We start from the raw sequence: 13,553 nt of genomic DNA on the forward strand, positions 1-13,553 counted from the left end.
AGAAATGAAGACAGCCTAACAGACCTCTGAGACAACTTTAAATGCACCAACATTTGCATTGTAGGAGTCCCATAAGAGGAAGAAAGAGAGAAAGGATCTGAGAAAATATTTGAAGAGATAATAGCTGAAAACTTTTTGAACATGGGAAAGGAAATAGTCAGTGAAGTCCAGGAAGCAGAGAGAGTCCCAGGCAGGATAAAACCCAACTAAGACACATAGTAATTAAGCTGGCAAAAATTAAAGACAAAGATAAAATATTAAAAAAACAACAAGGGGAAAATGACAAATAACATATAAGGGAGTTCCCATCAGTTTATCAGCTGATTTCTCAAAAGAATCTCTACAAGCCAGAAGGCAATGGCATGATATATTTCAAGTGATGAAAGGGAAGGACCTACAACCAAGAATACTCTGCCCAGAAAGACTCTCCTTCAGATCTGATGAAGAAATCAAAACTTTTCCAAACAATCAGAAGCTGAGACAATTCAGTACCACCAAACCAGCTTTAAAACAAATGCTAAAGGATCTTCTCTAGGAAGGAAAAACAAGAGAAGAAAAGACCTACAGAAAATAAACCCAAACAATTAAGAAAATGTTAACAGGATCATACATATCAATATTTACCTTAAATGGAAAGGATTAAATGAACCAACCAAAAGACATAGACTGGCTGGGTGGATGAAAACAGGTGAATACGCACTTCCATTTCCCACAGCACTCTGCTTGACCTCCCAAATTGTATATAATTATCTTTTATTTTTAAGTTAATTATGTTCCAATTAAGGCCTGCAATTCTAAGTATCTTTTATTTTTTTATCTGGCTATTGATTTTGAAAACTAATTAACATCTTTCACAACTGTGATTATGTAGCTATTACTTAATATCATTGTTTCATGATTGATGCTTTTGAACTGTAGTATTGGAGAAGACTCTTGAGAGTCCCTTGGACAGCAAGGAGATCAAACCAGTCCATCATAAAGGAAATCAGTCCTGAATATTCATTGGAAGGACTGATGCTTAAGTTGAAACTCCAATACTTTGGCCACCTAATGCGAAGAACTGGCTCGTTGGAAAAGACCTCAATGCTAGGAAAGATTGAAGGTGGGAGGAGAAGGGGATGACAGAGGATGAGATGGTTGGAAGGCATCACAGACTCAATGGATATGAGTTTGAGTAAGCTCCGGGAGTTGGTGATGCACAGGGAAACCAGGCGTGCTGCAGTCCATGGGGTTGCAAACAGTCGGACATGACTGAATGAATGAACTGAACTGATCATGATTCGTCAACAAGAAAATAATAGAAGGCTATATCACCAAAACTATGATTTAATAGAAAAACCTGTGATTTTCACTTTTTAAAATCCAGATACATATCAGAACTATCTTGAAATATTTTGAAGAATACAAATGCCCAGGTATTGCTTTTTTTTCCTCCAGAGCTCCAGATGTTTCTAATGAGCAGTCATGTTTAAAAACAATTGGACTATATAATGATCTTTTAGTTTTATCTAGTTTGCTTCACTTTTTCTACTTCATATTCAATGCTCCCATTTCATTTAATTTGCTTTCCAACTTCTCCATCTATTCTTTTTTTTTCTGATGTTCTTTCTCAAGCTTTTATGAAGCATAGTAGAAAAGCTTTTATATGCATAAATATAAACAATATATATAATACATATTTTAGAAAACTTATGAATTTTTGCCTATCTAAAAATTTATGACATTTTTATTCTATTTGTTTGACTTAGTATGAATAGAATGTGATATTTCTAACTAAAACATAGATATGCAACAAGCAACAAAGGTTTGCTATATAGCACAGGGAACTACAGTCAATAACTTGTAATAACCTATAATGGAAAATAATATATGTGTATATTATAACTGAATCACTTTGCTATATCTAAAACACTGTAAGTCAACTATACTTCAATAAAATATATATATATATATATTTTTTTTTTTTAAAGATCTGAATCAATATAAGCCTCTAAAGTAACATTAAGAAGTTTCTGGGCCAAGCAGACCAAGCATCAGAACGTGTTCTAGGCTCCTGACTGCTTAGCTTTCATAATGCAATAGTCATTAAGAAGAATCAGATCTAAGCATACTAATCTTGCCTTAAAATATGGCATCCATCCAGGTACTAGACTTGTTCAGTTCTACAAAAGGTAAATGCCCTTTGTGTATATTCTGAGCTGAGATGGGTATGCCAAGTATAGCTGATGCCATCTATAAAAGTACCAGTTGTGAAATATTTTAGATATTTTGGAAATAATTGCTCCCCTAAACAGATCATCACTGAAGAGAGAACCTATAGATCAACTGTGGCATCTTTCCATAATGTTGCCTAAAGGAAGTCTCCTGGTCCATTGAGAATTGTTCCTTAGGAAAGAAAGACAGTCTTATCTTGATTTTGCACCAGAAAGTCAATGTTCAGTAGCCTGTTTTAAAATAAAATCAAGTGATATATATTTATATGTCTCTGCTAATCTCATGAGTCATTTTGGATGTGACAATTATGGATAAGAAACATCTATGTAACTCATGAAAGTGCAACCTCAAAATGCACTCAAAAGAATCAACACTTGTCTAAATGTCAGATTTCTACGCCCTCTGAGATACAGGCTGGTTTAACGTGTATCCCTTAAGGCCCTAGGGATGTGGTTATGTCTACTGGACTGCAAACTTTAAAAGGTAAGCACTGACTTTGGTAAGTGATAGAAAGTGCTCTAAGTGCATCCAAGAGACTCTATTTTGCCCAGGAAAAAATGCACTTTAAGGGAGAGGCTATGAAAAGACTACATCAAGGTCTTCCTTGTTAAGTCAAAATAACACAACCAGTATTTTGCACCTTGTACCACACAAACTTCCCTTTTGTACCTGTCTTCTTAATGCACCACTGCTCATTTCAAGACAGTGATAGAGCTTCTGTGTCTTTCTGCCTTTCTTTATCAAGCTGATGAACATAATGCCTCTTGATAGCTTAAACTATACAATCAGTTCTATTTTCAAGCTCCAGTCTCATCTTTTATAGGAAGTATTATCGAAATTTTAAGCATAATAATACATCCATGGGCCTAAAGACTTTTCCCTCTCTTTTAGAATTAAATCAGTATTATAAAGCATTCTTCCTGCCCCCTTTAAGGACTGTAATACATACATACAGATCTAAAGTTAGTCCTTGGTGAGGATTTTCATGACAGTGAGTTTACAAATAAGGCTGAAGTTATCTTAGTGCTGCTTAACACTGCAGTACTGATACCACAATACTCATGCAACTGTTATTATCAATCTACTTTTATTAGCGATCATATTAATGCATCTAAAATAGGTTAGCATTTCTGGAGGTGGAACAGTGGAGGTGAGAGAGTCTTTGTCATGCTTTCTTCTCCAGCCCTCAGGAAGGAATGGCAGTAGAATGATTGTTTTCAGTTTTTGCATTTCCATACCCAAGTAATAGCTTTTTTCCCTTATGAGAAGTGTCTGTTTGGCAAATGTGATGAAGACTGGATCATGTGTGCCCCTAAGACCATGCCCCCAGCACAATGCAAGTCACCTTTTCCTCAGGTCTGCTACACGGAGGCACAGTAAGATCCCCAGGACTGCCCACCTCTGTGCATCAGGACTCTGCATCCTCTCTTCCAGCTCCTCCCCCTACAACTGACCATGTGGGAGAGGGTGACCCTGAAATGGGGCCTGATGACCCCAGAAAGCCCGAGATACAGGCCACACTCTGATTCTCTTGCTGACCTACATCTACTTTCTACTGATCTGAAACTGTAGGGAGGGAGACACTCTAAACCTCCAACATGCACTCAGAGTAAAAACAAACAAAGAAAAAAAAACAACAACTCCATTTTTATGAAACAAAGTGATAAATGAGCAGCAAAGAAAAGGATTCCATGCTGTTTGGGGCCACACAGTGGAATACTAATCTGAGTCTCCTGAACATTTTCCATTGCTCACGTAAAGCCAGGACACAGTATGCAAAGGCAATGGCTCTTCCAAAAGCACGAGCCACACGGGGATGGGCGGGTGGCTATGGAAACAGAAATTTCTCAGAACCTGAAGGGCAAATGCTTGGTAACCTGTCATGTTTCCCTTGTTACCTTGGCTCTCCAGCATGTGACATGCCTTCCAGCTCTAAACATAGCCCACATTAGAACTGCAGAGTAAATAAGTGAATGAGTCTAAAAAGAGGTCAAATTAAAAAAAAATGTTGTTGAAATAGATGGAAAAATAATAAATGAAAATATTAATAGATGCAAAAAAAATGAAGCAGCAGCAGCAGTCTTACTTGGGCTGCCTAGTGCCTCTCAAAATAGGCTAAAGAATTTAGTGATTTCTGGTATAATTATATTCAGTATTCACAGGACATTCAGTATTTATGGGGCATTCAGCATCTGTAGGAATGAAACATAAAATAGAATAAATGAATTTTCTATGTACAACAGACAATGTCTTTGAACTTAAGTAGCAGGTCCATTGATGATTTTCTAAAACATTGAACAGATATTGCCCAAGCACAGGCTTTAAAATTTTAATTTTCCTTTGATTTTCTCACTGGTGGTCTAGATTTAGTAGTAATTAATACATCAAGCTACAAGAACAGAGTTGATTTGTGTCAGATGAACTGGCCAAGTCTCATTTTGCATCATTACCTAATTACTGAGCACCCAGGAAGCACAAGGTCTTGAGCTGGCCTAACAAGTATGAACAGGATTTCAACCGGAATAAGAAGAGGATGAACAAATTCACTCCAGGGTAATAAATGATCCCAAGGAGAGGAGAGGAGCATGCGGTCATGTGGCTGTTCTGTTAGGAGTAAGGTTAGTTAACTCATAAGCATGACTGGTGAGGAAATGGGGGAAGATGATATTTTAAGAGATGAGGCTTGGAATATTCAGAGGCAGCCAAGCTGTCATAGGGTCTTGAGTGCCTTGCTGAAGAGTTTAGGCTTTACTCCAAAGAACTCAGAAATATACTCACAACCCTCATCGATTTATCAATATGAATGTGTTTTTACAAATAGCCTTGGGTCTAAATGGGTCAAGCCATCCCACAAAATCATTCAATCTTGCCTTGCACCATTCTTGCCAGAATTTTGTCTGCACACCTGAAGGCAGACTTCTGGACTGAGATCTTACTGAATTCTTCTTCATTCTGTTAACCACATTGCAAAACTCTGTCTAGAGTACTCTAAGTACTTTTGCCAAAGGCGTTCCTAGGCCCCTTGCTATTTTCCTTCAAGATCTGTGAATATCACTTCTCTGATTCATAGCCTAGCAGTTGACCAATTTTTATTATCTTCAGTGATATGTTATTAAAACAGCTCTCCTTTTATGCTCCCTCTCCTTTCCTCTCATGTTGCCTTCAAGTCTCTGAAAGCATCTTTGTACATGTGAGATACGTCTATTATTTATTAACTCAGGACTTCATTTACATCTTTAGTATGAGGGGTCATACTAACCTTTCTGTCTATATCAAAACTTCTCTGGCCTTCTTCTCCCAACTGTGTATCTTTCTTGTACAACTGATCCAGCATCCCCTCAAACAGAAATTTCTAGAAGCAGCCCCTCTGCACATGCACCTCAATGCAAGCATGCTCGTAATAAATGAGTTTGGAGTACCATGATATTCTGAAGTGTCTTAAGAATTCACCTATGTTGCAGGAACTTCTACAGTGAATTGAATCTTATTGCAAAGATTTTCTTTGAAAGTCAATCATCCATTAGCAATCAGACTCAATATTAAAGTCAGTTTGCACATCTACCTGTGGGAGCAATGATTTCCTCAAGCTTGGGGTAAGGCTCTAGAAGCTAGGTACCTCTGTGTCCCAGGTGGACTTTCACTTCCTTGTAAAATCTTCTAGACAAAAAAGTGCATGTTCCAACAGAAAGGCATCTTCATGTATTTATTCATCAAGAAACTCTTAAGCAGTATAACACGCTTAGCTCTGTGCTAAATGCTGGTTAAACAGAGATGCACAGCCATGACCTCCAAATCAAGAGATGGGTCAACAGGCAACTGCAGCAGGAGATTATAAAGACTGCAGTAGTATTTAAAGGGTTTCTTTGGAGCACAGAAGAGGAGTGCTCACCCAGACTGAGACCAAGGTGGGCTTCTTGGACTTAGAAGACTAGGAAAAACAAAACCACATTGCCGTAAAATATATAGTACTTAAAGAGCCCCTTGCATGGTTCAAAAATACACACTGAGCAACGGGTGGCTAATTAATCTACTTCTTCAGAAAACAGAGGACATTGTGGGGGCACCAGGAGTGTGACACCAGTCCCTGTTTCCTGAAATGCTGGTGGCTTTTGAGCAAGGGTATCACACTAGCTTTGGGACTGACTCTAGAAAGACTATTCCCACCAAGGAGATGGTTGTGGCAGGTGAATAGATACTAAGAGGAAGAGCCAATAAAATTCCCACTTAACCCAATGGCTCTGATTTTTCACTTAAGCAATTCTGAATTTTGAGAAGTGGCTCCCTGCCTATCTTTCATTTAATAAAGGTAAAACTAGAAACACAAACATTTTGCCACGTCTTAATAGAAATTCTTGGTGGATTCGGGGGGAGGAGGGGAGAGGTGCTTCTTTTCCATTTATCTGATTTCCTAGGAGTTATTTCCCCTTGGCCTCTTGCCCCTTCTTCTCTGCTGCTGCTGTTGCTGCTAAGTCGCTTAGCAACTTAGAGTCTGACTCTTAGTGACCCCATGGACTGCAGCCTACCAGGTTCCTCCATCCATGGGATTTTCCAGGCAAGCCAAGAGTACTGAAGTGGGGTGCCATTGCCCTGTCCAGCCCCTTCTTCTCATTTTCCCCCAACTGTTGATGTGTGGAGAGAGGAACTGGATATGTGCAGCCTAGTTCTTGCCTCACTGTTGCTCTAGGAGTCAGGAGGCTCACCGGATACACCCTTTCTAGGCTGTGGCTCCTGCCCTAAACTGCATAGGAAGCCTTAGCAGAGATCCTCCATGAGGTGCCCTGGTTCAATAGTGACTGGTTGCATAAATCGGCCTAATTTGGGTGTCTAGTATTATGAATACTATTGTCATATACATAAGCCGTGTTCTCTGGCATCTTCTTTACCAATATTCATATTAACATTCTGGTCTCCACTGGCTTGATTTCTTCATCTGCCTCCTAACTGATTCTCAATGCAGCTGGGGAAAACAAGGGTGTCATTTTTATGCTCTTCTCAAACCCTGACAGTTATCATAGAAAATTAATATATTGATCCTCAAGAGATGAACCATCTCAGGTATGCTGATACAGCCAGTGTTTTGAACCTACAAAATAGAGGATCTGACTCTCAGCAACATGAACAAACCAGAAGCCAGACTGCAAATAAGGGTATGAAGCCAACACAAAGCAGCAGCAAGGAGACAGAACGAGTGAGTTCTCACAGCAGCCCAGCTCCTGGACACCTGATCCTGGGTCCCAAGCGCCATTTTGCTTCAGGTTCTATGACCCGCCTGGAAAGCTCACTAATGCTGATAGACAGGTGTTCCTCCACAAGCATGGAACCAGCACAGCTGCACAGAACTCCCGATTCAGAAGGGACTGAGAATTCATGTTCTGTGGTCACCATCTTCAAGTTCTTAATAATTCCATCTCTGCATATAAGTTTCCCAAGTGAGGTTCAGTGGGACAGAGGACCACACGTCGGGACTGCCCAACACAACTCCCACTTCTTCCTCCCTCTCCAGGATGGGTTCTCAGCTCTCTGTTCCCCAGTCCCTCAGCACAGGGACAAGTGCCGCTCTGTTTCTCCAGCAGGGTCCTGCTCATAGACATGGGGAGGGTGAGGCTTGGATTCGCAGGCTCTGGGTGTTTCCAGGGGAGCATGGCCACGCCATCCCCCCGCCCCCAGCAGGCGGCGTGCAGGCGCAGTCCTCAGTGATCCAGGGACTACAGTCCCCTGAGCTGCCCATCGGCTGTGGACTGGGGCAGCGGGCTCAAGGGAAGGGCAGACAGCTGGCTCAGCTTCCCTGCCCAACCCAGTCACAGCACCTCGGTCAGGGCACATGGGAGCCCTGCAGTCAGTGGGCCAGGTTCATGCGCCAAGTGTATGTGTAGGGAGTGGGCCTGAAGTGCCTCTCGGCACACTTGATGATTGTTGTTGAAGCTGGGAGAGTATTTTTCCATCTCTGTGACAAAAAACAAAGCAAACCAAAACTCCTTACATGGGCATTAGTCACCAGGAAAGCCCATCTAAGAGAATTTTCACTAATTAGCATTGTTCAAGAGACAGTTGCCTGTGTTTTGCTTGTTAATAGAAGTGTTAGCAGTGTTCATTTCTACCCAGATGTAGCCAATTCCATGAACAACACCATGTCTAGGAAAGCTTTAAACATTAAAGAAAAAAAAGAATTAGTTAAAGCTGTCTGATTCTCCTGGTCCAACTCCCTCTAGAAATGATTCAGTTACAAGTGGAAAACTCAACGGTAAAATGTACACCTTGAAACAGACACACAGTTGGGTACCTCAGTCACAAGGCTGAGATTCAAGCCAACTCATGGACTGCCTTTTCCTTGTCCTTCATCACTGTACCACCAACAATACTGTTTTCACTTTTATAGCATTTGATAGTTTAAAACAGTGATATATCTTCCTTTAATAATTCTTTGCAATAACACTACTGGATAAATTTTGAAGGTGACATTGACCCAATTGTAGTATGTAAAAATACAGAAGTGACAACCCACCAGTAAGGAAATCAGGTCTAAACCCCACCTTGCCAAGTCCTTTGTCAAATTTTTCATCTCCGCAGCAATGGCTCCCCACACAACACTGACAAAATGCAAGATTCTCCTGATTTTATTGAGGTTAACATGACTGACCATGAGAATTACGTTAAGAAAATTATTAGCCCTAATTTATAATTTTGGGGGGAAGATGTATTTTCAGTCTGTGGACACCAGGAATATTATTTGAACTCATATTTTTTGCAGTGGGGACTTTCAAACTCCACAAAAGGTGAAGCCACAACCTAGCTCATATGGCAAGAGAGGGGCTGGCAAACAAACTCACTCACCTGGTGCAACCACTATCATTTTATGAGGTGAGATCATTCTGAACAAAATGCAGTAAGATCAGTTCCCTGCGTTGCTCCTCAGATTTACGGCCTTAGATCACATGCACCACCAGCAGGGGCTTGATATTCCATGGAATTAGATTAGTGTTTATGTTCCTTTCTCATTTTGTTTTAGAAATATATTCAAGTCTTCTTTTAAACACTGAGCACTAGTTTCTTTCTTTACCTCATGGAACTTTTTTAAAAACACACAAATATCACATATATAAACCCCCACCAGAGGAGACACAAACAATACTGAATTCATAGCAATAAGTGAATGTTCTTTTTCCCCTGTCCCCATGGTTAATAAGGTGGACAGTCTGCACGGTTGCCATGTCACTGCATGTACATAAGTATATGTATAGATATTTATAAACAATACATTTGCCAAGTGATGATACTATATGTACTGTCCTATAACTTGGTTTTATTTGTTTTTTTCTGGAAAGTATGTCTTTTAGGATGGATGTGTACATGCATATGCACACGTGTGTGCATACAGACGCTCAGAATTTCAAACCACTGTATTCTATTCCATGAAACAATACTCCAAATAAATTAAATCATTCCACTACTGCCACACACTTAGGCTGTTTTTGGTTTTCAGTGAATACAAATAATGTAGCGAAAATACCCCTGTACACGCATTTTTTTTTTCTCCCTCAAAAGCATATACTTGGAACATATTTCGAGAAGTAAAATCAATGGAATCAAAAGAATCTCTCTAAGATCCTTCAGATGTACGTTAAAAGTAGATTGATTTTGTCAACTTGCCATTAAAAACTTTCACCCATTTACCTCTCAGTCATGCATGAGGCTGTTCACCCCAACCTCACTGAGACAGAATACAATCAATATAATAAGATTCTGCTCTAATCTAATGCATGAATATGGTGACTTAGTCACTGTATATTATTTCTCATCATCAGTATGTCATCTCTGCTGAAGAATACTGCTAGAGTGCTGTGTGTCCTTGAGTAAGTTACTTAACCTTTCTGTGTCTCAATAGTGTGACCTCTAAAATGGGGAGAATAATAATACCAAAGGGTTATTTCCTGTTTTGTTTTTATATATATATATATATATATATATATAGATCTTGCCTCTTTTTCAGTGTGACGTCTGTTTCCTCTTGGGCTGATTGAGTCAGTGAGTGATCGCTGACACTTACAGTGTGCCAGGTACCATTCTAGTTGATGGGAACAGAGCAGGGAGACATGACCAAGCAGTCCCTCTCACAGAGCTTATGAGGGGACAGATAATGTATAATGTTCGGAGAGGCCGGGTTAGTTAAGAAAAATAAAGGAGGGTGTGGGACTGAGAAGTTCTAGAGGTCTATTTCCGGCAGAATGATCAGATTAAGTCTCTGAGGATGGCAGAGACTTGAGTAGAGGCCTGAAGGAGATGAGTGTGGAGGCGGGGTGGGGGAGCCCAAGCACACAGCCTCAGATCGGAATGTGGCTGGCATGTGCAGGAACAGCGAGGAATAAGGCGCTGGTACAGAGAGAGCTCAAGGGAGAGAAGAGAGAAAAGCTGAGTGGAGTCAGGGACCAGACTCTGACTGTTCCCATTAGACAGCAGGAGTAAGGGGAATTTATCCTGAATGCAGACAAAAGCCAGAGCACTGGCCTCTGAATTGTTCCAAACACAGAGAGGGGCTGAAACTTTTAGCATCATATCCCACCTAGAGAGTGGCCATGAGTGGGGTCCTCTTGCTGTCTGAGCAGGGCTCTCAGAGAACAGACGCTCACCTCAGCCACCAGCACATCCATCACAAACACAAGCCAACAGGCAAAGCTGGAGACAGCCATCAAAATACGGGACCATGCTCCACCCACAAGCACACCTTCTTCCTTCTTAGCCCAAAGTCAGACTCAGAGCATTCTTAGTCTTCTCTGCTGCACAGCTCCCTTGCCCGCTGACCCCATCAGAGACAGGAACCCTGGGCGGGGTCAATCACCAGAAGGACACAAAGGACCTGTGACAGGAGCGCCAATAGCCCAGGCAGGGAGCCAGCTCACGGGCGGCTTCACCCCTGCAGCACCCAGCCTACCTCTGCAGATGGTCCCGTTGCCGACGTAGCCCGGTTTGCAGGTGCAGCTGTGTCCCTGGACAGTGTTGGTGCAGATGGCATTCTCATCGCAGTTGTGCTGCCCGCTGCCACAGTCGTCGTGCTCTGTTTGCAGGGCAAGAAAGAGAGACACCTTTTCAGAAGTCGGAATCTCTGATATTGGAAAAGGTAGCTGGAACTCACCAGGTAAGAATGCAAGTGGCTACCATGTATTGGGACCTTGAAATCTCAACAGCTCTAAGATGTATGTTATTATCCTCACTTTGAAGGGAAACAGACTGAGTGTCAGAGAAGTCAAGAGATTTATCCAAGTGACAATGATTCCTAAGTGCTGCTCTGAGCTCACTGCTTCATTCATGGCTGCAAAGGTTTCTGCAGAGGCTCCAAAGCACAAGACACAGGGGAAAGTATATCTAACACTATGAAATGGACTGAAAGATTCCAAGTCAGAAATCAAGATTTCACAGATAACTACACTCTCCCCTCATCACTGGGAAGTTTTTATATTCACCTAAATGACTCCTCTGTAAATAAATAATGTGAGAAAGTTTATGCCTTTTACTCCCTTTAACATTTGCTACTATGACTTAGAAATTTTGAGGAGAAAAATCAAGTAGGGTTATTGAAGTCATAAAAGGCTATAAAACAATAGTTGAAATCCCAGCTAGAAACCTCAAAGAAAACAATACTAACTGAACAAAACTAAACACTCAATATACTTTGTTAAGCAAACTATTAGATCAATGTAGCAATCAAATGAGATAACGCCTATCTTCATGAATTTTTTATTTTAAATTTCCTAATAGGGACTACGTTAACGGGTCCTAGAGAAAAGTTAAATTCTGCAAAGTAGAGCTGTTTCAGTCACCCACAAGCAAAAAGGTCAAGTAGATACTTGCCCACTGCTCTTAACAGCTTGCATTTCTCCAAAGAAAATTTTTCTTAAGGCCGGAAGCCCAAATCAAACTGTCAGAGAGACATGTGCACAGGTTAGCAAGCGGTGTGAGGGGAGGAGATTTATGAAGACACACTTCTAGTCAGTGTTCAAATCATCTTCAGGTTGTTCCAGAAACAGAAGAGTCCTGTGAATGTCCGACCACATTTACAGACCTAGCAAGCACCTCATATGTACAGGTGCAATACCAGGAGACATTAGGAACACAAAAAAGTCTAAGGATAAAGGATTAGACTCCAAGAGTTTTCAATAGACTTATTTAAATCCACTTAATAAATAATTATTAGAGTCTGTATTGGTATTACAAATGAGTAGATACAGTCCCTGCTCACATGAACATTATAATAGAGGTCAGCAGACAGCAATATGTCACTAACCAGAACACAAGAGAGAAGCGAAAGGAGTTATAAGTGGGTGACCTTATATTTTATCATATAAACAGAACATATTTTAGAGTGAAAGGGGACTTTGCTAATAACTACACTGGAATAACAGGCATAACTCAGAATGACCTAGGCAAACGAGCATGTGTGCTCATGTTTGCTAAGAGAAACAAAGGTAAACCGAAAAGAAGTTCACTGGAGGGAAGAAATGCCTTCTAATAGGCAGAAAAATCTTCTTGAAAGACATAGTATTTGAACTAGCCTTTTAAAAATGATCACGGATTTCTCAGCCAGAAATGCTCAAGAAGGGTACTCCAGGTGAAACAACAGTGTGGAGAAATGTATGATTTTATGCAACATTCCAGAAGTCTGGTCTATTATTGTCTTTCCAGTCTCCAACCATTCCACTCCCATCATCAGCTTAATAAAGGCATACTTAACAAGCAGAATTTAAAGATACTGAAAATGTACAATGTAATAATTTGATAAATAGTCAAAAAGGATTATCCCATTGGGTTAATTAACACACATATCCTGTTATCACTGAGGAAGGCTTTCTTACCTCTGCTTGCTATTCTTGGGAACTCGGCATTCAAATGTTTGGTACAGCTTTCCTTTTTTTCTTTGCTTTTCACTTTTCTTTTCACAGTTATTTGTAAGCCCTCCTGAGACAGTCATTTTGCTTTTCTGCATTTCTTTTTACTGGGGATGCTCTTTATCCCTGTCTCCTGTACAATGTCACGAACCATTCTTTGGCAATGCTAAAGAGTGCACAAACTACCGCACAAATGCACTCATCTCACATTCTAGTAAAGTAATGCTCAAAATTCTCCAAGCCAGGCTTCAGCAATACATGAACCGTGAACTTCCTGATGTTCAAGCTGCTTTTAGAAAAGACAGAGGAACCAGAGATCATATTGCCAACATCCATCTGATCATCGAAAAAGCAAGAGAGTTCCAGAAAAACATCTATTTCTGCTTTATTGACTATGCCAAAGCCTTTGACTGGGTGGATCACAATAAACTGTGGAAAATTCTGAAAGAGATGGGCATACCA

At 40.5% G+C, this 13,553-nt stretch overlaps 1 protein-coding gene across 3 annotated transcripts in view; it reads right to left on the reverse strand.

The window, feature by feature from the left end:
* The window catches only part of NELL1 (neural EGFL like 1), a 1,021,326-nt gene that overhangs the window by 365,263 nt on the left and 642,510 nt on the right, over positions 1–13,553 (reverse strand). For all 3 annotated transcript variants that reach the window (XM_040255650.1, XM_040255649.1, XM_040255651.1), the window contains exon 14: positions 11,141–11,263. In XM_040255650.1, the coding sequence (XP_040111584.1) occupies positions 11,141–11,263 (123 nt within the window). The remainder of the gene's footprint in view (positions 1–11,140; positions 11,264–13,553) is intronic.

This window comes from Oryx dammah, unplaced genomic scaffold (assembly GCF_014754425.2).
Source record: "Oryx dammah isolate SB20612 unplaced genomic scaffold, SCBI_Odam_1.1 HiC_scaffold_15, whole genome shotgun sequence".
NCBI lineage: Eukaryota > Metazoa > Chordata > Mammalia > Artiodactyla > Bovidae > Oryx > Oryx dammah.